At 56.1% G+C, this 26,903-nt stretch overlaps 2 protein-coding genes across 15 annotated transcripts in view; both read left to right on the forward strand.

The window, feature by feature from the left end:
• The window catches only part of ULK2 (unc-51 like autophagy activating kinase 2), a 71,991-nt gene extending 69,749 nt beyond the window's left edge, over positions 1–2,242 (forward strand). For 2 of the 7 annotated variants that reach the window (XM_032498931.1, XM_032498925.1), the window contains one exon: positions 11–2,240. In XM_032498931.1, the coding sequence (XP_032354822.1) occupies positions 11–69 (59 nt within the window). In that variant the 3' untranslated portion in view covers positions 70–2,240. Of the gene's footprint in view, positions 1–10 lie in introns of all 7 variants that reach the window. The other 5 variants (XR_004326707.1, XR_004326705.1, XR_004326706.1 and 2 more) reach the window with 5 other exon arrangements.
• On the forward strand, positions 1,642–26,815 carry ALDH3A1 (aldehyde dehydrogenase 3 family member A1). 8 transcript variants are annotated; one of them, XM_032498936.1, is made up of 15 exons: positions 1,653–1,778; positions 6,651–6,767; positions 6,876–7,036; positions 7,156–7,249; positions 18,194–18,398; positions 20,714–20,877; positions 22,251–22,482; positions 22,938–23,023; positions 23,238–23,446; positions 24,165–24,282; positions 24,774–24,915; positions 25,498–25,664; positions 25,914–26,013; positions 26,404–26,534; positions 26,614–26,815. In XM_032498936.1, the coding sequence occupies exons 4-15, from the start codon at positions 7,241–7,243 to the stop codon at positions 26,626–26,628; spliced, it is 1,578 nt and encodes a 525-aa protein (XP_032354827.1). In that variant the 5' UTR covers positions 1,653–1,778; positions 6,651–6,767; positions 6,876–7,036; positions 7,156–7,240; the 3' UTR covers positions 26,629–26,815. The 8 variants fall into 8 exon arrangements, with proteins under 8 accessions (XP_032354825.1, XP_032354827.1, XP_032354826.1 ...); XM_032498935.1 differs by lacking the exon at positions 7,156–7,249 and adding an exon at positions 8,989–9,102; XM_032498934.1 differs by lacking the exons at positions 6,651–6,767; positions 6,876–7,036; positions 7,156–7,249 and adding an exon at positions 2,473–2,873 and having other exon boundaries at positions 1,642–1,778.
• Positions 26,816–26,903: the final 88 nt, after the last annotated feature.

Genomic DNA, 26,903 nt, shown 5'->3' on the forward strand with positions numbered 1-26,903 from the left:
TTACTTCCAGATAAATCCAGTATTGAGAGAAGATTGTCGGCACTCTGCTACAGCACCTCGACCATATGACCAGCAGCAGGCCTGCCCCCTGGACCAGTGGTGGGGTGTGCAGTGGTGCGTGGGGGGCACAGCTCGGGTCCCGTTGCCCCGACCCCAGGAAGCTGTAGGTGACTACCAAAGAGCAAGCAGTGATTTCAAAAAGGAAAAGCAGTCCTCAAACTACTTACTTGTAGGAAGTCTGCCTTAGCGGAGCAGTCACCCCTCCCCTTTTTCTTTGTAGAAGCAGAAGCAAGAGTATCCACTTGGCTCGCAGCCTGAACTTGGTAAATAAACGTACCTTACTTAGCACTAGTTGTCAGCACAGCTGTTCTTAAGGATGATTGAGAGGGAGCCAGAGAGTGGCCCTTCACACGCTCACCAGAGCAGAGTGTGAAGTTCCGCGTGCTCACTAGGGCACAGAAGTAAGAACTGCATCGCGTCCAGGCAGTTTGATGCTCGGGGTGAGTCTCTGAATCTGAGCACGTGTCCATAAATGGCTTGGGAAGAAATAGCCTAAGAAATGGAAGATGGTTCTTGGAAGAAATTGTGAAATCCTCAATTTGATCTAATATGGACACATATTAATAATCTTCCAAATCTTTCATATTGCACTAATTTATTAAAACAACTATGTATTGGATTTTGCAGTTTAAAACTAACTGAGGCACAATGGACTTGTTTGAAATATTTTACTTGATTATACATACGTACCCTTTCCAGAATTTTCATGTAATCTCTTTTGGACTTTCAAGTGGTAAAAACGTGTTCATGTGAACCTTTGCATTTTTTTAACCTATTCATCTACACCTACAGGTTTTCTCAGTGGTATTTTGAGTTGCTGGCTTTTGCTTTTGTTTGCGTTTTTACTGTGCATGCAGAACGAGCAGATGCCCGTGACGTCCAGCTCGTTAAAGGCGAGGTGTGTTTGGGCAGAATTAGAACAAGTATCAATCAAGAGACGCTTAAGAATTTTAGTAGGCCAAAACAGAATCGGTGATCTAAAGGCTTGTTAGTGATGTGGAGTTTTACATGAAGTTGGTGGAAAATGAGGTTTGTTTTCTCTTAGGAAAACGGGCCGCTCTCTCCAGCCTAATGTGTGTTTTCACGTTAATCCCGGCAGTTCACTGAAGAGCTGGTCGTGAGAACACGGGCAGCGAGCGTCCCTCCAGGAATGGCTCCTTCTTTGTGTGTTACTTGGTTTCTCTTACTTACCTGCTTGAATACTTGAATAAGCCATTCTCTAGTTTAACCCTCCTAGATAGTATAACCTGGTCTCTGGCCAGCCACACAGAGGCGCTGGCATTCATCTAATTTAGTGTACTGGTGAAAACAAGAACATGGCTTTCCTTTACTTTGACAAAGTAATGTAATTTTTACCTTATTTATCTGTATGAAATCCCAGCAGTTAATCTGAACATTTATTTATATGATGTTTGTATGTTTAGGTCTTTAATACAGTGTTTCTACCTCTTATTTGTAACCGCATGCATTACTCCTGAAACTAGGTAAAACTCACTGAATTGTTGTGTAAGAGCCTCTTTGTTATTGCCTGTACAGATGTATATTAAGGTAAATAAAACTGACCACGTGTTTCTAGGGTGAAGCTGGGTCCGTGTGGCTTGTCGGGCCAGGTCCGTCCTCAGTGCGCTGGGCGGCTTGAGTGCGAGTCTCCATTGCCCGGCTGCAGGATTCAGGTCCTCTGTGACTGCCGTGCCGGCTGCGTGGACATGGACTGCGTGGTGAGGACCCCCACCCTCCCTGTGGGCCGACGGGCACTGCTACTCGTGATACCGTGTTTAGTGTGGTTTTTCTCGAGTGTAATCGGCAAGTTCACGTGTGCTCGCTCAGTTACCACCCGTGGTATGCCTGTCAGTCCTGCTGGGGATGGGGTACTTCCCAGCCCCTTCTCCCCTCTCCTGCCTGTCGTTTAAACACAGGAGAAGCAGGTTCAGAGCGAGGAAATGCTTGGTCTGAAGTCAGAACCTGGGGAAGTAGTCAGGCCTGCCCTCCAATCTCCAAGGGAATCCCTCCTCTTGTTCAGGGTGGTCTGTGTGAAACTGTCAAGTCTGAACAGCAGAGAACAACAGACTGCAAATCATGAGTAATGGAATAATGGTTCTGATTATACTTCCATTATCAAGGCCAGTTGTTTTGAGAGATTTTGCCTTGATTATAGCAATAATAAACAAATGCTTTCTGTTTCCACGAGTACTTTTTAATTTTGTATCATCTAGTTCATAAAGTAGAAATGGACCAGTCCACATACTCATGGGCTGACACCTGTATTCAGGCCATAACCTGGGAAGCTACTGACCACACAGATGCACACAGAGTAGTGATCCTCGAATTTGCTGAGTGGCTGTTTCTGTCGTGCGGGTTTCCTTTAAATGCGCCTGTGCTGGACCCGATGGCTCCCCAACTCCCTCTCCTCAGGAGGAAGAACCGGACCAGCCATGGTTCCGCCCTCCTGGGGTCCATGAGGGGAGCCCGCGTCACCTGCGTCCCCACACGTAGTGAGGGGGGGAGTTGAGCTGGACGCAGTGGATGTGAAGTCACTGACTCAGCTCCAGAACCCTTGAGGTGAGGGCAGCGAGCTGAGCACAGGGCTCCCAGCAGCTCCCGTAAGCACCTCACACTCCCGCTGGACCAGAGCGAGGCTGTGTTGTTCCAGAGGGACTGCCTGCTGCCCGCGCAGCTCACATCTCCCCTCCACTGACGGGTGCAGCTTGGATGCGTCAATGCCCGCCTCTGCAGGCCGGGCATGGCCACCTCTGTCCTGGAACCCGCGTCTCCAGCTGTGGAGGCTCCTGGGACCAAGTCTCCTCATTTTTCTGGTGAGAACGCTCTCCTTGGGAGACGGGCCAAGACAGTGTTGTCCTCACCTGAGTCGGAGGGAAACCACGTCAGAAGCGATCCATGTGGAGAAGTCAGCCCCTGAGGTCTCAGCTTTCGTGGAGGAGGCCCAGCCAAGGAGGCAAAGGGTCAAGGTGCAGTCAGTGCCCAGACCATTCTGGAGACTGCCAGCAGCTCAGCCTCCCGCAGAACAGTGTGCCCAGCTCTGGGTTCCCCTTTCACAGGAGCCTCAGCGCAGTTCTGATCGTGCCATGAAGGTTTTTGTCATCGTTTAGCATGTTCCCACTGTTACGTTCACCAGTTTGCTGTATTATTTAGATTCCACATACACGTGGGATCATACAGTACTTGCCTTTCTCCCTGTCTGGCTTATTTCACTAAGCATGATACCCTCCAGGTCGATCCCTATTGTTGCAAATGACAAATTTTCATTCTTTTTTATGGTTGAGTAGTATTCCATTGTATAAATAACACCGTAACTTCTTTATCCAGTCCTCTGTCGATGCACATTTAGGTTGCTTCCACATCTTGGCTATTGTAAATAGTGCTGTGAACATTGGGGTGCATGTGTCTTTTCAAGTTGAGTGGTTTTTTTTCAGATATAGACACCCAAGAGTGGGATTGCTGGGTAATATGGTGGTTCTATTTTTAGTTTTTTGAGAAACCTCCACGCTGTTTTCCATAGTAGTTGCACCAATATACATTCCCACCAACAGTGTACAAGGGTTCCCTTTTCTCCACACCCTCGCTGATGTTTGTTATTTGTGGTCTTTTTGATGATGGCCATTCTGACAGGTGTGAGGTGATAGCTCAGTGTGGTTTTAATGCATTTCTCTGATGATTAGTAATGTTGAGGACCTTTTCACGTGCCTGGTTGGCCATCTGCGTTTCCTCTTTGGAAAAATGTTTATTCAGGTCTTCTGCCCATTTTTCAGGTTGTATTCTTTTTTTTTTATTATTATTGAATTATAGTCAGTTTACAATGTTGTGTCAATTTTCAGTGTCGAGCGCAATTTTTCAGTTATACATGAACATACGTATATTCATTGTCACATTCTTTTTCACCATAAGCTACCACAAGATCTTGTATATATTTCCCTGTGCTACACAGTATAATCTTGTTTATCTGTTCTGCATATGCTTGTCAGTGTCTGTGAATTTCAAACTCCCAGTTTGTCCCCACCCTCCTCCCCCCTGGCAACCACAAGTTTGTATTCTATGAGTCTGTTTCTGTTTTATATTTATGTTCATTTCTCTTTGTCTTGTCTTTTTTTTTTTTTCTTTTTTTTTTAGATTACACGTATGAGTGATCTCATATGGTATTTTACTTTCTCTTTCTGGCTTACTTCACTTAGAATGACCTTCTCTAGGGACATCCATGTTGCTGCAGATGGCGTTGTTGTTTTTCATGGCTGAATAGCATTCTGTTGTATAGGTATAGCACATCTGGCCAGGTCATTTTCTGATGTTGAGTTGTGTGAGCTGTTTACATTGTTGGATATTAATCTCCTATTGATCGTATCATTTGCAGATGTTTCCTTCCAGTAAGTAGCTTGTCTTGATTTTGTTGGTGGTTTCTTTTGCCATGCAAAAACTTTTTAAGTTTTAAGTTTAGTCAGGTTCCATTTGTTTATTTTTGTTTTAATTTCCTTTACTTTAGAAATTAGAACAGTTTTAAACTAGAATAACTTTAAAGTATATATGGAAATACAGAAGACCCCAAATAGCCAAAACAACCATGAGGAGGAACAGCTGGGGGAGCCACGCTCCCTGACTTCAAACTATACCACAAAGCTACAGGCATCAGAACAGTGTGGTGCTGGCACAAAACCAGACACAGACCAGTGGGACAGGGTAGACAGCCCAGAAGTAAACCCACACACGGGTCAGTTAACATACAGCAAAGGAGGCAAGAATAATCAATGGGGAAAAGACAATCTCTTCATAAGTGGTGCTGGGAAAACCAGACAGCTACTTGTAAAAGACTGAGATTAGAGCGTTCTCTAACACCATATGCAAAAATAAACTCAAAATGGGTTAAAGGCCTAAATGTAAGACCAGATGCTATAAAACTCCTAGGGGGAAGGCTCTCCTAGGCATTCTCTTTGAATGACCCCCGGGAGTGGGACTGAGCCCAGGGGCTTCCTCTCACCCTCCTGCCCAAGGCCATCCGGCCTTTGAGGGCTTGCCCACGTCACAAGGGGCCAGCTGAGCGCTTGGTCGTGGAAGGCTGTTCTCCACCTCTCCGGGCACAGTGGTACATCCTGGGACACCTTCCTCCCCGGACCACTCCAGTCTGTCCGTGTCTGGCCCTGAGCTGGTCAGAGGTGGTAAGCGGGACGCAGGGCACTAGGCGTGAGGCTGTTCTAAGCCCCGGGCGGTGTGCGTCCTCAGTGCCCGCGGCGTGCAGCTCCGTGCTGTTTTGTTTAGTCTGGGGCAAGGCCTGGGTCTCGGGCTCACCGGAACCACGTCTGCTGTGGCTGGACACCTTCTGAGTGGACCCAGCGCCCTCCCTGTCGGCCCCTGGGCACCTGCTTACAGATGAGCTTTCTCTTTAGGCCAATCTGGCCCTTTTAACTAAAGGTTGGTATCAACCTCATATTTATTGTTTTGTTTGATCCTCATACCAACCCTTATTTGCCTAATTTCACAGATGGAAAAAGCAGAGAAAGGCCAAGAGAAAGACCAGGGCTGGTACTGGATGGCCAGGCCGCTAGGCTGTGGGCCTGGGCCCGGGGCCTGGCTTCTCTCACACACGTGTTCCTGGAGCCCCACCCTGCTCACCCCGCTCCTCTGACCCCCTTCCGCTGATGCACAGGAAGGGGCAGAGAGGGCAATTCTGTGCCACTTGGTGTCCGGGTGTCTCCTACTGGACCCGCCTGCCCAGCAGAGGCAGCGAGTTCCCAGACACGGGTGAGGTTAGCAGCTCTGCCACCCTTGGGACAGGAGCCGGGGCCTAAGAGCAGTAGGTTCAGAAATCACCTTAGAACTCCCAGGGGAGGGGCCCGGGGGACACGCCAGGAAGTGGGCACTTTGCACCTTCCCGGTTGGTTTGTGTTCACGTGCGCCGGTGAGATTGCCCTGCGGGGAGCTGCCTGTTCCTGGCTGGGAGGGCCCCCCCCCCCGCCAGGTTTGCCAGGGGCCGTGAGCTCATGTAATTAAGTGATCTGTAAGGAAGTATTTTAGGTATTGGAAAAACTCTAAAAAGCGAACCAGCTAGGAAAGGCATTGGCAGTACATAACAACAGATGAAGGGAGTCAGGGTGGGGGAATGCCAGGAGGAAGTATGCAAGTTCCCTTACCTCCTGGCAGCCTGCCGCCCCCAAGCCCTTCTCCAGTCCAGACGGAGCCTTGTGTGGGCAGCAGCATCCGTAAGCCACTGGCTGAGAACAGAGAGGTGGGCTGAGCCCGGGTGGTGCGAGGGGGCCTGGGGCTGGGGGCTGCCGGCTCCCAGGCAGTCAGAGCCACGGTCTTTCTGCCCTTCTCTTGTCGTGTCTGGTTTTTGGAGACAAGACCCCTCCTTTCCACTGAGGATGTGCTGGTTGGACGAGCGACCCTGAGCACACATCAGCATTTATTAACTGGCCAGCGAAGGAGCCGGCAGTGAGACAAACACATGTCAGTTCAGAAGGGGTATGAAAACTGGGGACATTTGGGAAACAGATGCTCGTTACATAAGCAGCCTGTTTACGGGTGAGGATGTCCGCTTCCGTTCACGGGGTCATGGAAGCATCATCTGCTCCTCTGTCACGTGTCAGAGAGGAAATCGGACGGGACAGTCCACGACACCAGGTGCTGACCGTCTCCGTGCAGGACCTTTGGGCAGGAAGTGCAGTGAACACGTCCCAGTACAACCGCAGTCACCCACAGTAAAAGTTGAGTTTCGTGTAACTTTTTTGTGTCACAAAATACTCTTTTTTTTTTATTTTTTATTTTACTTTTTCTGCTTACTTAAAGATGTGAGAACCACTCTTATTCTGTAGGCCATGGACCGGACCGGGCCCATGGGGAGGATGAGCCTCAGATGAGCTGCAACGTGGCCGGCATCCAGGTGCACGTGGTAGCAGAGCCTTGGCCGCTGGGGGCGCGCTCCTCGCCGTCCGTGATGCCGTGGATGTGAACCGGTGTCAGCGGGCCTCACCAGGTGACAGTTCTGCTTCTAAATATCTCGTTAAACTGTTAATAAGCATGCAGTGGTGCAGAGTGCACCTTTCTCGCTCTGGAGCTTTCGGGGGAACACTTGTTTCTCTGGTTCTTTGACAGACAAGTTTCTCCACTTCTTCCTCGTGCTGAGTGCATGGCCTTGGGCGGGTCACCTCTCCTTCCTGGGCCTCCATGATCTTCATCCATGAAAGAGGTCTGAGTCCAGCTCCCCAGAAGCTTGGCTCCGTCCAGAGGGAAGCAGGGAGGTGGGTCCTGCAACCCCTTCCTCCAGGGAAACTGCCCTAAAGATCTCCCAAGCCCTTCTGGGGCTGGTGAGATGGGCCTTTCCCTTGGGAAGGGTGGGGATGGGGCTGCCCCCAGGAGACACAGAGGGGCCCCTGGGGGAAAGGCTGCTCTAGAATCTCCCTATTATCTGCCCCTGGGGGCTTCATGCTCTGGTGTTGAGGACGCCCTGGAGGGGCTTTTATAGGAGAAAAGGGAAGACCACCAGCCAGCCAGAGTTAGAAGGTAAACCCCTGAGCTGATCTATGATTGGATTTAGGGGTAACTGCCTGGAGCGTCGGGAAGGGGATCTCGTGTGGGACGGTTTCAGGAAGGAGTCTCCTTCCCTGTGAGATGTTTCCTAGACCAGAGGCTGATGTGTCGATTTCAAGTAACTGTCTCATGTTTGGCTTCAAATTTGGTCTTTTCTCCTACCTTGTTCACTATTCAAGACTGTTAAGCACCTGCAGGAACATGGTTACTGTGCTGACCCCTGGGGATACAGCAGTGAGGGGAAGAGGCGTGGCCCTGCCCTCTTGGGGTGTACACTGCTGACAAGATTGTGATAAACACACTTCAAGTGTGATCAGTGCTGCAGAAGAGATGAACAATGTTATTGCTGTGGGGGGTGGTGTGACAGGGGTGACAGGGCCAAAGTCAGGAAAAGATGCGTGGACATCGACCAGGTTAAGAAAGAAGGGGAGAGTATTCTAAGAGTGGGACTAGCATGTGCAAAGGCCCCGTGGCAGGAACACGCAGCAGTGGAGGCAACAAAGATGTGACAGTCATTCTCTTTTCCAACAGTTTGCTTTTTGTAGCCCATTAGCCAGTTTCTGAAGTTACTGTGTTTATACTTTTACTCATTATTCTACTCACCTCACTAAATGTCAGCTCTCTCAAACCAGGGATCTCACTGTCTTGTTAATTTTGTCCCTAGCTCCTAGGACAGTGCCTGGCAGAGTGGGTCCTCAACAAATGTGGCAAATGATGATGATGGTGGAGGTGGTGGTGATGGTACTGGCAATGGCGATGGTGGTGGTGGTGATGAGGATGTTGGTGATGATAATGATGGAGGTGATGGTGGTGGTGGTTATGATACTGGCAACAGTGATGGTGACGGTGATGATATTGGTGGTGGTGGTGAGGATGGTGATGATATTGGTGATGGTGGTGAGGATGATGGTGATGATATTGGTGGTGGTGGTGGTGACAGTGGTGGTGGTGGTGATGATACTGATAATGGTGGTGGTGGTGGTGAGGAGGATGTTGGTGATGATAATGATGGAGGTGATGGTGGTGGTGGTTATGATACTGGCGACTGTGATGGTGGTGACGGTGATGATATTGGTGGTGGTGGTGAGGATGGTGATGGTGATGATATTGGTGATGGTGGTGGTGGTGATGATACTGATGGTGGTGGTGGTGAGGATGATGGTGGTGGTGGTGATAATGGTGATGGTGGTGGTGAGGAGAATGTTGGTGATAATGACGGAGGTGATGGTGGTGGTTATGATACTGGCGAAGGTGATGGTGGTGACGGTGATGATATTGGTGATGGTAGTGGTGATATTGGTGGTGGTGGTGGTGGTGAGGACGATGGTGATGATATTGGTGGTGGTGGTGAGGATGATGGTAGTGGTGGTGGTGACGGTGATATTGTCTGTGTCCCAGGTGGACATATATTGTGCACATCTCTTGTGCTGTCATACTTCCAAGAATCTCATATGTGTGAACTCGCAGCCACCTATGAGGAGACTAAAGCAGCTTTCTGATTTCTCACAGGAGGTAAGTGCCTACAACAGGATTCTACCTCGGGCAGGCTTGCCCCCAGCCCGTGCCCTTACCCACCACCGCAAGATACAGATACACCTCTTGGGGTGGGGGTCGGGGAAGCGTGGCAATGATCTGTGTCAAAACCCTGTGGACACAGGTGGGAGGAATCCTTGCTGCCATTTCTACAGCCTACCACAAGTGGAAAGGACTCAGGCTTATGTAAGCAGAGTGGAATTCATAAAATGACTATTTGTGAAAAAAGAATTCGGGGAGGCCTGGGAACAAAGTCAGATTAGGCCACAGAACTGATGCAGGAGGGACATCCCTGCTCTGCTGTAACCGTGCATCCCCTGCTGCTCTGGGGGTTTGATGCTCTGGGGACCACTCCTGTGTCAGAGGAGACCCTGCTGGCCCCCTTGCTCCTGCTGGGTCACATGCAAAACCCCATTGGCAAGAGGGGCAGAGTCTTGAGCCTGTGGTGGGTCATTGCCTTTGTGTGGAGGGGAGAGGCTGGGGTAAGGGTTTGCACAGACGGCGTGGGAAGTTGGATCTGAGGCCCTTTGGGGCAGAGGCGTGTGGACAGCCTAGGGAGGGGGCACACAGTGTTGTAGTTCCCATCCGTGGCCACCAGAGGGGGCACTGAACAAACCAAGTGAACGGATGACTTGTCCAAGGGTCACCCAGCCTCTGTGCAGAGGCCCCTGGTGCTTAGACCAGGAGCCGCAACCAGCCTGCCCCAGTGGCAACGCTGGAGGCTGTTGTGGGCCTACAGGCTGACTTCACTATGCCCGGCTTGCAGCAGCCCCACCACTGACCTCCAGGCTGGCCCTCAGGTGGTCCTGCAAAAGCTGGCGTCCGGGTGGAGCGGTCACCAGCTCAGCACCCATCCCCCTTGGGACGCCCCTTCCCCATCTCCCTGGCCGCCTGGAATCACACTCCCCAGCCCAGTCCCTGCACAGGAGTCTCTATCTCGGGCTCTGCTCTTTTGGGACCTGAGGCCAAGACTGTGCTTTGAACTACCCCTCTTCCTGGAGATGGAGGGCCAGGCACCCACCCCAGCAGGACTCGTGCATGGCGGAACTTCCATGTGCATCTTCTAACCGGGGGCATTCTGGATGGTGTCTGACACCCGAAAACCCCAACAGCCAAGAGTTTGTATCTGGACGGCTGCTCTCAAATACTTTGTAGTGTCTGCAAAGGATGCGCAGGAGTGTCTGGGGTGGAGAGGTGGGCTGGGGTCCTGGCAGGGTAGGTGTCAGAGGCCGAAGGGCAGGGGGAGGAGCACAGCCGTCTGCCCAAGAGATGGGGACCCCAGGGATCGAGAGGTTGTGGAGCTCCCCCAAATCCACAACCCGGGAGAAACAGGACCATCCCTTGGACCCTGGCCTGCCTCCTTTTTTCCATCCTGGGGGCTGGTGGTCAGCAGGGTGTTGGGGAGGAGGGGACGAGCAAGGCAGGGAGGCTGAGAGCCTGTCCTGTCCCCACTGGGTCCTGCAGCTGCTGGGATGGGCAGGGCGGCGGGGGGGCAGGGGTTGCTGTCATAACCTCAGACAACTAAGCCGAGGGTTACCTGGCCTGGTATTTTCCTAACTGCCTGAAATTGATTGTCAATTCATGATCAGAGTGATCAGGACTGTCATGGGACCCACCCGGGGAGAGCGACCTCACAGGTCAGAGGGGAGAGAAGGGTGGGTTTTGGCAGGGACGAGGCCCATTGTCCATTGTGATGAGTAAGTTGTCTGCCTGAAAAGCAGCGAACGTTGGCAAGAATGTGGAGAAATGGGAACCCACGTGCACTACTGGTGAGGATGTAAGGGGTGTGTCATCTGTGGGAGATTGTGTGGAGGTCCCTCGAAAATGAAACCTCGAGCTGCCCTTTGACCCAGCAGCTCCACTCCTGTGTTTACACCCCAGAGAACTGAAAGCAGGGACTTGCATGTATTTTTAGACCCACGTTCAGAACAGCTCTATTCGCAGTCACCAAACATGGGAGCTGCCCAGTGTCCGTCCGCAGACGAATGGATAAGCAGAATGTGGTCTGTCCATCCAATGGAATATTATTCAGAATTAGGAAGGAAGGCAGTTCTGACACGTGATAAAACATGGATGAACCTGGCCGACGTGGGTGCTGAGTGAAATAAGCTGGTCACAGGGACAAAGACGTGGGGGTCCCCTCGCATGAGGTCCCTGGAGTCAGATCTGTAGAACAGAGGGTGGGAGGGTGGGGGCCAGGGGCGGAGGGAGGGCGGGGAGCAAGTGTTTAATGGGTGTGAAGCTCGTAGAAGAGTTCTGCGGGTGGGAAGTACTTGGTGCCGCTGGACACGCAGACGGACACGCACACAGGCACGGCAGGTGCGCAGCAGATGCCTTTTGGCCAGTGTCGATCCCTTGGCTGCAGCCCCACGGGGCCCCCCTCCGGCCCGCACTCTGCCCGGAGCCCTCAGTGCCCAGCACCCTCTGCTGCTGGGCCCCCCTTCTCCTCTCTCAACGTCCCAGGAACCCACGGAGCCCGGAGGAGCTCCCCTCCCCGTAGAAGACCTTCCCCTTTTCACATTTTTTGTGTCTGTGGCTGAAACCTTCACAAATGCAAATAAGCAAGAAGAAAACAAGCCCCCGGAACCCCAGGGGTCATAGTAAGGGTTTGGTGCTTCCTGTCCAGGCTGCTTCCCATGCAAGCAAAACCTTTTACAGAAGCAGAACGACAGAAAATACTCTGTTTTAAAACCTGCTTTTCTTGGGTATGAACACGCTCAGAACATCTTCACACACACGGTTAAAGGATCCGAAGCTCTTTGGCGAGTGGCTGCGCCTCCGTTCATCTGCATTTAACCGGCGCTGACTTGTCGGGCCTGGGGGCTGCTCCAGTTCCGGGCTTGTCGCCAGTGATGCCCAGTGAGGCTGCTGGCACTTCGGGTCATTGCCTTCCTCGGTTCCAGCAGGTAAACTTCTCCACTGAAGCCGCTCTCCCAGCACCTCTCTCCCACCTTGTTCGCACCCTTGGCTTCCGTGACTCAGTCTGCTTTCCCCTCCGTGGCTCTCGGGCTGCACTCAGCCTCGCCCCGCAGGGCAGCCCACGTCCGCACCGACGCCGGGGCTCCGAGCCAGCAAACTCTCCACATCCACCAGACGCTTAGCTTGGACGTCCCGCAGACACCTCGAAATCTACATCTTTCTTCTTTAGAGCAGCAAAAATATTCTGGGTGATATTATGACGGTGGGTCTGTGTCATTTTCCATGTGTCCAAACCCACAGAACATGCAACACCGGGAGCGACCCCCATGTAAACTCTGGACTCTGGATGATGATGACGGGTCCATTTGGGTTCATCGGTTGTAACGAGCATACCACCTGGTGGCGATGTTGATGGTGGGGAAGGCTGTGCGGGGGCAGGTGCGCAGGAGGTGCACAGGAAACCCCTGTGCCTTCGCCCCAATTTTGCTGTGCCTGGAAGTGCTCTAAAATAGTCCTAATTTTTTTTTAAATGGAGTCTTTCAGGCATACAAAGGTGTATAAAGATACTTAGCAAGCACCTGTGTTCCCTCCACCCAGCTTTAGAAATTAACTACATTGAACCATGCATCTCTCCCCCGACCTAACCCCCTCCTGCCCCCAAAGGTTACTGCTGTCCTGATTTCACTCTGACATGCTCCATGCGTGTCTTCCAGCAAGTCCAGCCTTGCACACTTAGAGCGGAGCTGGTTTGCACCTGGATGAGTGCTGGGGCCACTTCCTCTGATCCCCCTGCATGTCTCGTCTTGGGTTTCTGTAACGGGCAGGCCTCCACCCTGTTCCCCGCCAGCCTCTGCCTTCCCCGCGGGGTGGGAAGTGGGGGCAGGGGCCGTCTCTGCCCCTTTCCCACCACGTCTAGGGCACCTGCGCCCGGGGGCGGGGGCGGGATGAGCAGTAGATGTCCATGCATTTGCCACTTCACTGGGTCCCTGTGGATGGGATTAAAATGTTTTTGTTGTGGTAAAGTACGCATAACATGAAATTCACCGTCTTAGCCATTTTAAGTGGATGGTTCAGTGACATTAAGCTCTTTTCACATTGTTGTGCAAACATCCCCACCATCCAGAACTCTTCCATCTTCCCAAACTGAGATTCTGTCCCCATCAAACCCTCACTCCCCATACGCCCCGTCCCCAGCCCCTGGAACCACCATCCCGCCTTCTGTGTCTATGAATGTGCCGACTCCAGGGACCTCCAGTAAGTGGGCCAGCACCACGTTCTCCAGGTTCAACCATGTTGTACCTGTGTCAGGATTTCCTCCCTCTTCAGGGCTGGGTGACCTCCCGCTGTGTCATCTGTGCAGGTGGTTCTGAACACCCAGTATCCCAGCATCCCCAGGATGGATACAGTGTGTGCGCCCGTCTGGAGTCGCCTGTGGGGCTCGCCAAGGCCCCCGTGGCGGGAAGTGCCCCCTCGGGCTCTGCACTTCCTTTGTGCGCTCACTCAGGGCCCTTCGCCCCCATGGAGACCTCGATCAAGGGTGAGGGCACCAGAACTGGCCCCCCTTGTTTCTCCTCCAGCATCTCCCCACCGTGTCAACAGGAAACGAGAAATTGCAGCATTTGTAAAAGTCGAGGGAGTCGTGAGCCTCAGGGAGGTACTGTGGCCTTTTTCCTAACTCCCTCAAAAGGTGGAGCTCCCACCTCTCCAAGCCGGCCACGGGGAGCTCTGAGAGAGCCACTGGTAGAGGTCGGGGCACCTGCTAGGCAGGGGACTGGTCGGGGCACCTGCTAGGCAGGGGACTGGCTGAGCCACCCTCCGTGTTGTCTGAGCAGACTGAGCCAGAAAGAGCCAGAGAGCTATGTCTGGGCCGAGGCGGGCGCCCGGGCTGGGGGCCCTGTGAGCCCACAGAGGTGGGGGACCACCAGGTACATAAAGAGACTCTGCCTTGTCCCTTCTGCCAGCCCCAGGGGTTCAGGGACATGGTGGGGTGGGGAGTGAGACCCACCCCCTCCTGGGGACTCCAGGCCAGAGCTGAGCCCAGCAGAGGAGCCTGCAGCGGCAGCAAAGCGTTAACTGGTCCAGACTGAGCTTGGGGTCCCGGGAGCTGACCAGGGAGGGGTGTTTGAGAGGACAGAAAAGAGGGGTTTAAGGAGGCGCAGCTGGAGGCAGGGATTGAAAACAAATTTAAAAAGCCATTTTGTATTCATACCTCCCTGGGTCCAAATGCTTGTCCAGAGTTAAAAGCACAGAACTCTCCAAGGAGAGAGGAAAGGGCAGAGGGTGGAGATGCTGTGGAAGGACTGGGGGCAGCGGAGAGGAGGAGGGGGGAGGACGGGGTGGGGTTAGGGGAGGGTCCTGGAGCTCCTCCTGGGCCAGCGGAGGGGCAGAGCTGCTTAGGGTGGGAAACTTGGAATGTTGTAGGAATATGTGGAGAGGAGGGGGCCGTCAGGCCATGGAAGGTGGAGAAGAGCTCCCAGGAGGGAGGGGACAGAGACCGTCTGAGAGTAGAGACGGATGTGAGGAGTAAACGCAAAGGAAATGAAGAGACCCCGATGGAATGTTCCAGCCCTTAAGAGTAGAGCAGGCAGCCGCACCGCACGCGATCTGACCTCGCTCTGTGTGGTTTCCAGGAGGTGCCCGTGAAGCAGCAGGATGACCAGGGCGGGAGGTAATCGGGTGCAGACAGCTGCACACACAACTAAGGCAGGGGCGGCCACGTGAACATCGGGGAAGCCAGCCTTTAGGGCTGAAACAGGCAACGCGAAGGAGACAGGCAAAAACGATAAGATCGGTCGTAAACCTGCATGAGCAAAGAGAAGTGTGGTTAAATACACGAAGTGGAGGTGCTGGCCTGTCAGGGGGGCTGGACAGAGACACGCTTACAGTGAGATTTTAACACACGTCTCGGAGTCGGACCAAGGAAATAAAGAGGAACGGCACAGACGTGTGATCAGTGCCTTTGATTTAACGGGCGGTGATTCTTACAGCTATGGACAGAGAACACCTCACTCCTGCGTCCCTGGAGCTGGTACAGAAATGATCTGACCACAAGGAAAACCTGCGCAATAGTACAGACAAGAAGAGGAAGGTGACTTTAACCGCAATCTGACAAAGCTGGCAGTCAAGACACGTGTGGTGAGCGCAGGACCAGCTGCTTGGAGAGGAAGCACTTCTAGGGAACACTTAGATTCGAGGGGACGTCAAGAAGGGGTTAAACTAGAAACAACTGGAGGGGGAGGGTACAGCTCAGTGGCACCCATGAGGTCCTGGGTTCAGTCCCCAGCACCTCCATTAACAAATAAATAAACCCAATTATCTCCCCCCTCAAAAGAAAAAAAATGTTTTAATAAAAACAATTGGAGAGCAGCACAAATAAGGCTGCTTCATTCCCAAAGCCCCAGGGACACAGCAAAACCACATTCAGTGGAAAATAAAAGACTCAAAGGCCTTCAGTCTTGAAGTCGGAAGACAAAAATCAGAGGACCTGCTTACTCAGTCCAAGCACCAAGAGAAAGTAGGAAGGTGGAGTCGATGAAAGACAAGAACAGAAATGAAGCAGCCAGAAAACCACGTCCCGGCTTCCGTCAGAGGGTGCGCGTGGCTTGGTCCCTACAAACGCCAGTGGACTGGAGGGCCCGAGCCCACCCTGGCCGGCACTTCCCTTGTGAAGGAGGAACGGGACACGGACGCTCGAGGCTGGATTCAGACCGGAGACGTGGCTGCGGAGCCAGGGAGATGGAAGCATTCTGAGGAAGCTGTACTCAACACGATGCCAACGTCTGAAAGCCTGGAGGGACTGGAGGAGATGGAAGGGTGTGGGCCTCCAGGGGGGCCGTGACGGGAGGTGCTGGGTGAGCCCTGGCCCTGCCGCTAACCGGCTCTGTGACCTTAGGCCCATTGCTTAGCCTCTCTGTGCTTCTATCTCCTCATTTATAAAATGGACAATAGTTCCCCCCTCCCAGGCGGTTGTGAGGATTAAATGAACTCACATCCAGACACTAAAATAGTGTCTTGATGGGCTCAGAGTTAATAAAATAGTACAAATCATATAAGGAAATTCGGAGATTAGATGAACCAAGGAGGACTGGGGAGGGCCCTCCTCATCCACATGGAAACGGAAGAGTCCTAGTTGGCTTTACAGAAACTTGCATACAGTGAAAGAAGCCACCGCTCCAGCGCACGGACAAGGGGCAGATGGAGGAAACCGCCAGTGACCCAGCAGCACAGCTCTTACACGGGGACGTGGCGAACACGGCAGAGCCCAAGCCGCCAGGGGACAGCGCCGGGGCGAGGGTGCCCCGGCCAGCCCGGGGGTCTGGGAAACAGCCGAGAGGTGGCAGCAGCCCAGCCCTGACCGGCTGCGGCCCCGAGGACCACCTCTGCAGGAAGCTGTCAGGTGACACGTACCACGTCAGAAGAGCAAACGCCCCTGGGAGTCTATTACAAAGACCTAAAGGCACCAGTGAGTTCAAGGAAGCTTCGGGAGCATCAGTCAAAAACCAGAAGCAAGGTGGCTTCCCATGGACCAGGGACAGGATGGCCCCACACACATCACACGTTGTTGATATGAATACTAAACAGCCAGGGGGTGGACGGAGTGGCCCCTGCCCCCCGCTGCCTGGTCAGGGGCACTGTGCCCCCTTCCTGAGCTGCAGCAGAAGGTGCGGGACGGTGCTTGAGGAGACCCTGCTTTGAAAACAGCCACCTCCAACGGGTGTCCATGAAACGTACATGAAATGTCATGGACATTTCAGCTTTATTGGATATTTTACAAATGCTGGGGAAAACACGTAATGCACACTGGAATTTTACGGGGTGCTGGGGTAGGGGAGAGGCAGGCCGGGTAAGTGTGAAAGACTGGTCTGAAAAACAGGCATCACACTCATGCAAGTTGGCAGAGTTGTCTCTGTGTGCGCATTGTGCGGAAATAAAACACAAGGATCCTTGCCGTTCGAAGGTAAACAGACTCCGTGTGTGATGGGGTGCACACGATGCGTTTGTCAGTAATCGGGGTGCGGCTTCCCACACTACGAGGGGCAGGAGCCCGGGCAGCGGGCCCAGGCCTGCCCTCCGCCTGCCCGGCCGTCTCCCTCCAGCAGGCTGGGGGCTCTGGGCGGGGTTCAGGCCAGGCAGAGGTGCCCAACTCACCGTGACTTGCACTTTGCTGCAGCCCTTCGTTCTGGGAGACCAGCACAGAGGGAAGGTCGGGGTCAGGGGGACGGTCACCTTCGCAGCATCTTTGGGGAAGCTCCCTCTTGCTCCTTCTGCAGACTCCTCCAGGATGCAAGCCTGCAGCCTCTCCGCATCTCTGCAACTCGGAGGACTAGGGGTGGGCGGACCCCCAGTGCGGCTGGTGGGGGAGGGCGCCCAGAGTCCGTGGTGTCACGGGAGGTGTGAGAAGTGGCCAGATACGTTTTCCACACCTGCCTCCATCCCCAGAGTCCTTTTGCGTGAGCATCTCTGGTTCCCTGGGCAATCACGACAGGGAGGTTCCTGGCAGTCAGTACTGATTCGTGGCCCTCTTCTCTGCTGTTCAACACGAGGGAGACTCATGTATCTGTGGGGCCTCGTGTAGAAAGCCCCCGGCCCGCAGTTCCCGAGGCTTGGAGCTCTTGCCTCGATGGGGCCCTGACATGTGTGCACAGGCTGCCCCGGACGTGAGGGGACTGGGCCTTTTTGGGGCACAGAGCTGTGTGCACACTCACTCGCACTGCCCTTATGTAACCAGGGAGGTCAGGAGGAAGCCTCTGGCAAGGGCCCTTTGGAAATTTGGAAGAGTCCACGTGAGGCTGAGTGGATCAGTAGCCCCCACGCCCGGGGCAAACACATGGGCTCCTTCGGAAGGCTGGATCTGAGCCCCACCCAAGCCTCCACAGACACATTCTTGCATTTCAGAAGAGAACAGAAGCAGACAGCCCAAGGCCCGGGCCCCTGAACGGAGGGAAGGGGAGGGCCGAACTGCTACACCCACGGTTGAGTGCTGGTCCCTTCTTGTGACGCAAACTTCCTGGGCAAGGGCTCCCAGGGCCCGGTGGGCGGGGAGAAGGGCCTTAAATGCGTGCCCCCTAGGCTGATGCCCATTCAGGGAGCTCCAGCCGCGAGGAGAGCCTGTGTCAAAGGTAATCCTCTCCCCATTCTTCTTTCCCTGCAGGTGGGACTGTGGAGATGCAGCCTGACTAGAAGCAGGTCCACCTCCGTGGCTGGTCCTCCCATCCCGGGAGGCAAGCATCTTCTCCCGAGACTCCGGGGCTGGGTGCCCAGAGGGTCTGAAGCTCACCTCTGGCAGCTCTGCCACCCCCAGCCCCAGGAGGCGGAGGCCCCGGGGATCCTCGGAGCGGGGGGACCGAGGGGACACGGTGGGTGAGAAGCCCTAATCACTGATTCCCTCATGTGGAGGCAGCAGAGCCCTGTAGCTAAAATCTAGAGTGGCAGACAGAGATAGAAGCAGGTTCAAAACCTGACTTTGCTGCCTGCTAACTGTGAGACCAAAGACAGAGCACTGAATGTCTGTTGGCCTCTCTTTCTGCATCTGTAAAATGGACTGGTAACAATTCCTTCTTCGTGGGCACCCCTACAGAGCGAGGATTGTGAGGCTCAGAGGGGATGATGGAGGGGGAACCACCCCTGGGGATGTCGGGGGGCACAGGTGTGGCAGGCAGGACGCAGGGATGTGGAGGGGGACTGGTCCTGGGAGAGGAAGTCCAGCTGCTCCTGGGGTGTCAGGTGCGGCGTAAGATGCTCTGCAGCTCCGTTAATCTTTGCAGTGACCGTGAAGTGACACTGTCAGTAACAGTGCCCACAGTGGAGGCTCTGAGCGCTGAGCTGACAGCCAGCCCTCCCGGTCCCTCTCGCACCTGGCTCCTGGCCTCGGTGCCCCAGCCTCGCTTTGCTCACACAGGTGGGGGAGGGGAGCGGCACCTCCTGCGGGGCTGTGTGGCTGGGGTCACTGTCAGCAGTGGGCCAAGAGGTCCCAGAGGGCTCCCTCCCACTTCCCGTCAGACCTCAGGAGGGAGTCGCTGCAGCCCAGGCTTGGGGCGCCCTGGATGCCTGAAGGGCCCCTCCTCTCTGTACAGAACATCATCGATGTGGGGGTGGGCGGGGGTCAGCACCGTGGAGAGGGGAGGCAATGGAAGAGATCAGAGACACCTGCTGGAATTCAGGCAGGATTATCTACACACACACACACACACACACACACATATATATATATACACAGGTGTATTAATGGCTGTTTCCATTTTGCAAAAAATTGTGTAAACCACATATATTCTTTGTGCACATATACCATATATTGTATATACCGCATGTACACATATTTACATACATAGTATCTATATGGTATGTTCAATTTTTTCACAAAATGGAAATAACCTCACTGTGGTTTTTTCCTGACATCAGAGGTTATGCCTTGTCTGAAAGTGTGTGGAAATCTCTGGAGGACAGTGGGGATTTCTGGGGGAGAAGGGAGGAGGGACACTTACTTTTCCTGTGTCCCTCTTGTATCTTTTATATTTTCTACCAAAAGCATGTATAACATATTCAAAAAGTTAACATTTTTTTTTTAAAATGCCAGCTTATTGCAGAGAAGCCAAGCACTCCACACCCACCAACGGTCACCAGGCTGCGGCCACCCCTCAGGTCTCCTGCGCGAGCGGACACACTGAACGCCTAGTGTGTCTCTTGTCCTGTAACCTGTCTTCTTTCTTATCCCTCGTGCCCAGGACACACCTGGCACAGAGAGAACTTGTAAAGGTGCTGAAACACCTGCCCCGTCTCTCTCCCAGCTACTGTACGGTCGGTCGCCCGTCACCGTGCAGCTGACACACTGAGATCGTTCCTGCTGCCGGCCCTTTAAGACGTTCCCAGCACCGCTGTTACACGCAGACTTGATCAACTTTCTTATTCATGAATGTTTAGGAACGCTTTAGCGTCCATAAGCTCTTGCAGGTGGACCTACAACGTCACAGAGAAATACGCTTTAAAGGCTTTTGCTCGATGTGGCCAAAGGCCCTCAGCAGAGCCATCCCACTCTGCCAGCCTGCTTTCTTGTTTGGGCAGCAGGAATCCCCTCTGCACCTGCAGGCGGGAAGCTGAGGCTCTGTGAGTCACCCTGTGTCTCAGTTGTCGCAGGCACACACTGGTTCAAAAACCAAGCCCGGTTCCGTCTGGGAAGCAACCAGTGCTCCGGGGAATGACGGCTTAGCCAGAAAGTCGGCGCAGGTATTCTGACGCCAGCTTTCCTTTATTTGGCATGGGTGTGGAGCGCCACGGGGGCCTGGCGGGTGGCCTGGCTGACTGTGCAGAGAGCCTGCAGTGCTTGCCTGCGAGCATCCCAGCTTTGCAGGTGGAGGTGGGAGGGGCCGCTGAGTGATGCCGGGGCCTGCCCCAGCACGCTGCCAGGAGCCCACCATCAGGGGCTGTAGACATACTTAGGGCGTCTCTTGTCTGCTCGGGGGTGTCCCGGCGGCCGGAGTCCGGACAACAGGGTTAGGGAGCTGAGAAGGCAAAACAATGCCGTTGCTCAATGCTCCTGGAGACATCTTCCTCTTCCTATGAAATCTTCACCGCGGAGAGCACTGAGGGTGGGTGCTGCCCGCGGGACCCCCAGGTCCCAGGGGCCGGTGGGCAGCGCGCATCCTCCTCTCCGCTCCAACGAGCTCTCTGTCCCCAGGCACCATGAGCATCAGCGAGGTCGTGCAGCGGGCCAGAGCCGCCTTCAACTCGGGCAAGGCTCGCCCGCTGCAGTTCCGCATCCAGCAGCTGGAGGGGCTGCGGCGCATGATCCGCGAGCGCGAGAAGGACCTCGTGGGCGCGCTGACCGCCGACCTCCACAAGGTGCGGTGCGGTGCGGGCGCGCGGGGCATCTGTTGCGCGCCTGGGGCTCCGCGCCGCGCTCTTTACCTAGAACCCGCTTAGTCCCCCACACACTGCGCACCTCGGGACCCTTCTGTGGAGGGGAAGGCGCAGCCACTGAGCTGGGCGCACTGGCCTCTCCTTGTGCCGCGTGGCGCCCCAGCGCAGAGCCCTCGACCCCTTTCCGCTGTCCGCATCCGCGCTCCTGGGTTCACTCTCTCCTCCGCTCAGCCCCGAGCAGGAGGCCACCGCTTCAGCCATCTCCTGCCAACATGACACCCTGAGCTTCTGGTCCCCCTTCTTCAGCCTCACACAGCTACCAGGTCCTCCACACCAGGGGACAGCCTGGTACTGCTTTGCAGGGTGTCCGCCCCTCCCTCCACATCCATCCCTCTCCCAGAGCAAAATGTGACCCTTCCAAATTCTCAGCCCCTTCCCCTCACTGCCCCCAAGTCGCCTGGAACAGTGGCCGCCCTTCTGTCTGGCCTGGGAGAGGAACAGAGGGGCTGGAGCCCACCCCCTACTGTTTCCTGGCCCTTTGCTGTTTTTTTTGTTTGTTTTTGGTTTTTAAATCTCTCAAGATTTCTCATCTTAAAACAAAACAGAAAGGCAAGAAACCCCACTGTTGACCTCACAACTTTTGTCTTGCTCTTTGCAGCCAAAGTTCACGGAAGAGCTGCTTATTCCATTGTCTGCACCTCTCTCCCTGCACCCCCACCCCGGCTTGCTGGCTTCCTCCCCGCCGCTGCCTGGGCGCTGCTGCCCGCTCCCTCCCACTCCTCACCGAGGGTCTCCTGCGTTTTCTTCTGACTCTCTTTGGTGGCCTCTTTCCTGTACCCACTTCTTCAGGGTGGTCCTCTTAGGGCTCTGTCCTGGGTTCAAGTCTCATTTTAATCTATAAGCCTTCCCAGACATCCTCTGTTCCCCTCACTCACTAATGACCCTCACATCACTGCCCGGGTCTGAGACCCGCTCCGGCACCTTGAACTCGACATACCCAACCTGCCTGGGCATCCAGCACTGGTAGAAAGGGGCCACTGCAGACCCAGCCCCCAAAGGTTCATCCTCAGCTCTGCCCGCCAAGTGCCTTCCCTGGACCAGCCCCCTGGACTAGGGAGACCAAGGTGAACGGCTCTGTCCAGCGTGCCCTCCCGGAGCGCTGACGATCTTTGCAATACAGATCATGCTCCTATTTCACAGATCGGGTGACCAAGGGTTGGAAGCTCATTCAGGGTCACAAAGCTAGGAAGCAGCGAGCCAGGACCCACCGCCAGCCCTGGTGACTCTGCTCGGAGCCCTGGCTGCGCGGCCCTCACCCTGGGGCCAGCAAGTCACAGGGAACCCTCTTGCCCTAGAACGAGTGGAACGCCTACTACGAGGAGATTGTGTACATCCTGGAGGAGATCGACTATGTGATCCAGAAGCTCCCCGAGTGGGCTGCAGACGAGCCCGTGGAGAAGACGCCCCAGACCCAGCAGGATGAGCCCTACATCCACTCGGAGCCCCTGGGCGTGGTTCTTGTCATCGGCGCCTGGAACTACCCCTTCAGCCTCACCATCCAGCCCATGGTGGGCGCCATTGCTGCAGGTACCGCAGGCGCTGTTCCAGGGCAGGGAGCACGAGGGATCACTGTGGGCTGGGGGTCGGGGGCTCAGGCCTGGGAGAAGACAGGGCCTGGGGTCAGGTTTGGTGGGTCTGTCTTTCACAGCAGGCTGCAAGGACCGAAGTGTTTAGCCAGGTGCCTGAGGCCCAGCCGAGCTCACACGTCCACGCAGCCTGCCTGTGTGTCTAGGGCTGGGTCGCTCTCAGCTAAGACGTAGCAGGGCTTCCTTACCAGGCGGGGCAGCTCTGCACTCCCACCAGCCCCGAGCTCCTCCTCCGCCCCGTCTTCTCCCCTCCTCCCCGCCCATCTCAGCAACGGCGGCTCTTCTGTCCACCCCTCCGAGGACACGGGAGATGGAGGGAGGCCCCAGGCTTGGTCACTGGGCGGGCAGAGCACTGGGGTGGCCTCTGGAGGAGCCCTGACCCTGTGTGCTCGGCAGGGAACGCGGTGCTCATCAAGCCCTCGGAGCTGAGTGAGAACACGGCGAGCCTGCTGGCCGCCGTCATCCCGCAGTACCTGGACAAGGTGAGATGCGGTGCAGGGCACAGGGAGAGCTGGCTGGGGCCAGGTGAGAAGCAGTGGATTCTTGCAGCCAGGGGTGAGGGCAGCGGGCTTCTCCTGTCGGTGTGAACGCAGCCCCCGGGCCAGCAGTGGGGGCCCGCTGGGTGGCAGCTGTCCGGGTGGTGGGGAGGAGGGGCCATGGCCCTCTCTGAGCCTCACCTCTGTCCTCGCGTGGAAGGATCTGTACGCGGTCATCTGCGGGGGCGTCCCCGAGACCACAGAGGTGCTCAAGGAGAGGTTCGACCACATCCTGTGCACCGGGAGCACTGCAGTGGGGAAGATCGTCATGGCGGCTGCGGCCAAGCACCTGACCCCCGTCACACTGGGGCTGGGGGGGAAGAACCCCTGCTACGTGGACAAGGACTGTGACCTGGACATTGCCTGCAGGTAAGGGGGCTCAGCCCGTCTGCACCAAGTGGCTGTGCAGGCTGCCTCCCAGCCCGGGAGGACCGGGGTTCACGAGTGACTCAGACATCTCCTGCCCTCGGGGCACCTGCAGTCCTGGGCAGGGACTGGGGAGGGGGGACCACATTCACAAAGGGGCACAGGAGAGGCTTCCTGCAGGGAAACGGTCTAGCCAGGCTCTGTCCACTTTCTTTCCTGCAGGGGTTTTTTTTTGGTGGGGGGGAGTAAGGAAATAAGTTTCATTTCTTTATGTTTTCAACAGAGGGCCTGGGGGTTGAACCCAGGACCTCACGCATGCTAAGCACGCGCTCTGCCGATGAGCAGTACCCTCCCCCGCTTTCTGTCCGCCTTCACATCCCACGTGCGTACGTGGCCGTCTAGGGGGTGAGGACCCCCGAGCACAGTGACACCCGGTGGTGCAGGGCTCAAGGGTGCGAAAAGAAGGGTACGAAGGCCGCCCACCCCCAGACACCCCCTGCCAGCCCCTGCCAGTCAGCGATGCGGTGAGGCCACGCAGTCCGCAGCCCGTGATTGTGTCCAGGGTCGTGAAGAAACCAGTGGGGCGCTCAGGGGACCCCTGCTCCCGGGGAAAGCACAGCCCCGGTTTCTCCAGCGCCCGGCCCCTTATGCCTTGACCCCGGGCTAACAGAGCGCTTCCCAGGCGTCTCCCGGAGTGCAGCCTAATCTGGGCTCTCCACAGACGTATCGCCTGGGGGAAATTCATGAACAGCGGCCAGAACTGCGTGGGCCCCGACTACATCCTCTGTGACCCCTCCATCCAGAACCAAATCGTGGAGAAGCTCAAAAAGTCCCTGAAAGTAAGTGTTGGCCCCTGGGCTGAATGAGGCTGTAGGGCAGTGAGGTGGGTGTGGCCTTCAGAAAATACTGGATTTTTTTTCTGATTGTGAAAGTAATCCACCCTCACTGTCGATAATTGGGAAAAGATTAAAAATTAGAAAGAAGAGAAAAAGCTCCATCCGGAACCCCACCACCTAAAGACGGTCGCAGCTAACTTGCTGTGCCCCCCGTTGCCCTCTTGTTTGTCCCGTACACGGCGTCTAGACGGCCGCGCGTGTGTTCCTTTCAGACAAGGCTGTCTCGCAGCCTCCATGTGCCCGGAGGTGGTGGGGCGCCCAGACGTGTGGCGGCCCCACGGGTCTCGCTGTCGCTGTGACGCTGTCCACCACTCGGCCGGGCGATGCCCGCGGGCGCCCCAGGGTCGGCAGCTGGGGGTCGCGGGGCCGCCTCGCAGCCTTGGCCGTGACGAGGGGCCCCGTCCATACCTGGAGCCCGTGTCTCTCCTCCGCAGGAGTTCTATGGGGAGGACGCCAAGAAGTCCCGCGACTACGGGAGAATCATTAACTGCCAGCACTTCCAGAGGATCATGGGCTTGATGGAGGGCCAGAAGGTCGCCCACGGAGGCGCCGGGGATGCGGCCACCCGGTACATAGGTGCGTGCGCTGGCCCTCGGGGGCCGCCCGGCTCCCCACGAGCTGGCGGCAGAGTGAGTACGGGGGCTTAATGAGCAGACAGGCCCTGTGGTGGCTGTGAAGCCCCTTCACCAGTGGCCGCAGGGTTGGCTCGCGGGCTCCTGGTGGGCGGGGTCTGGGAAGCCCCTCCCCAGCCCGGAAGCCCCTCTCCCCAGCAGGCCCATAGAGGGGCTTCTCCTCCGCCACACCCCTGCAGCATCCGCAGGGGATGAAGCGGCAGAGACCACGGGAGCCCAGGGGTGCCGGGCTGGAGGAGCCCCCAGCCTGGGCTTGAGGGTCAGCCGACGGGGCCCACTTGGCCCCCAGTTTGCCAGGAGGCTGAAGAGCTCCATGCAGCAGGGCTCGGGGGCTGGCGGGGCGAGTGCCTGCCCCTGAAGGGTGGACCCTGGGCTCCCCTCATGATCTGCCAAGATGGAGCCCAGGCGAGAGGGCCTTGTGCCTGACCCTGGCTGCGCTGTGAAGGAGCTGGAGGAGAAAGCAGACGCCTGGACGTGCCAGCGGGCGGGGTCTCGGGGCTGGCTGACCTGGTTCTTCCCGCCTCAGCCCCCACCATCCTCATGGATGTGGACCCGCAGTCCCAGGTGATGCAGGAGGAGGTCTTCGGGCCCATAATGCCCATCGTGTGTGTGCGCGGCCTGGAGGAGGCCATCCAGTTCATCAACCAGCGCGAGAAGGCCCTGGCCCTCTACGTGTTCTCCCTGAACGACAAGGTGGGCCCGGCGGCCCCTCCAGGGGCCTGGGGCAAACAGGACTGCACTGGGGTGGGGACCTGCTGCTGTGGCCATTTCCCAAAAAGTCCTTGATTCTCAGGGGGAGCAGGACACCCAGACTGGGGCTCAGGGGAGCAGACGGAGGCCAGGGCTCTGTTGTCCTTGAGGACCCAGGATGCCCCAGGCAGGGTGGGGAGGGGCCGGCCTGTCCTGGGGCTGGAGACTGAGGTGGGCCACGGGCCGTTGCAGGTGATTAAGAAGATGATCGCAGAGACATCCAGTGGTGGGGTGACAGCCAACGACATCATGGTCCACAGCACCGTGCACTCTCTGCCCTACGGGGGCGTGGGTGAGTCTGGGGCTGAGCTCACCACCTACTGCCCCCAGCAGGTGCCCCGACCCCTGGGCCGGGAATTGAGGAGGGGCCAGAGCAGCCTTGGGCCTCAGACTCCCCCACCCTCTCCCGACTGGCACGTCCCTCAGCCACTTGTAACTTCGAGACCCCAGAGGGTTCCCTAAGGTCACCTGGAGCATGGGGCCTGCTTCACGGAGGCCCTGAGAGAGGCCAGAGGGCAGAGGTCACGAGCCATCTAGTGGCAGAGCTGGGACGAAACTTCCTCTGTCCTTCCGGGCATGGCTGCCCCGGCAGACACCCCTGGGATCGGAGAAGGGGTGCAGGGTGTTGCCAGGCAGGTCTGGGGTCTCAGGGACCCCGGGCCTGAGCCGGCTCCTCCCGCAGGGAGCAGTGGCATGGGGTCCTACCGCGGCTGGGAGAGCTTCAAGACCTTCTCCCACCGCCGCTCCTGCCTGGTGAGGCCTCTGCTGAACGAGGAGTCCCTCAAAGCCAGATACCCACCGAGCCCGGCCAAGGTGAGAGGCGGGCTGGGGCTCCTGGGAGCTGCCGGGCCCGCAGGGCAAGGGCCTCACTGCCCCTCGTGTCCCCTCGCAGATGCCCCGTCACTGAAACTCTGCCGTGGCCTTGCCGAACTGCACCCTCGCCCGCACGCCAGCCCTCGAATGGTCACTCCTGGGTCCCCCCTCCTTGCTCTGTGTGCATCAGTGCAGCCCCTGCTCCCATGGCGGGGGCCTCGCCTCCCGGAGCCCCACCCTGAGCTAGACATAGAGACCAATAAAAGCTTCCAAGCAGCAAAGGAATGTGTGTGTCTTCTGCAGCCCTGCACCCCACTCCCCTCCAGTCCTAGCCCACTGTCCCCCCAACCGCGCCCCCTATCAGCGGGC

The sequence above is a fragment of the Camelus ferus genome, chromosome 16 (genome assembly GCF_009834535.1).
Source record: "Camelus ferus isolate YT-003-E chromosome 16, BCGSAC_Cfer_1.0, whole genome shotgun sequence".
Classification (NCBI taxonomy): domain Eukaryota; kingdom Metazoa; phylum Chordata; class Mammalia; order Artiodactyla; family Camelidae; genus Camelus; species Camelus ferus.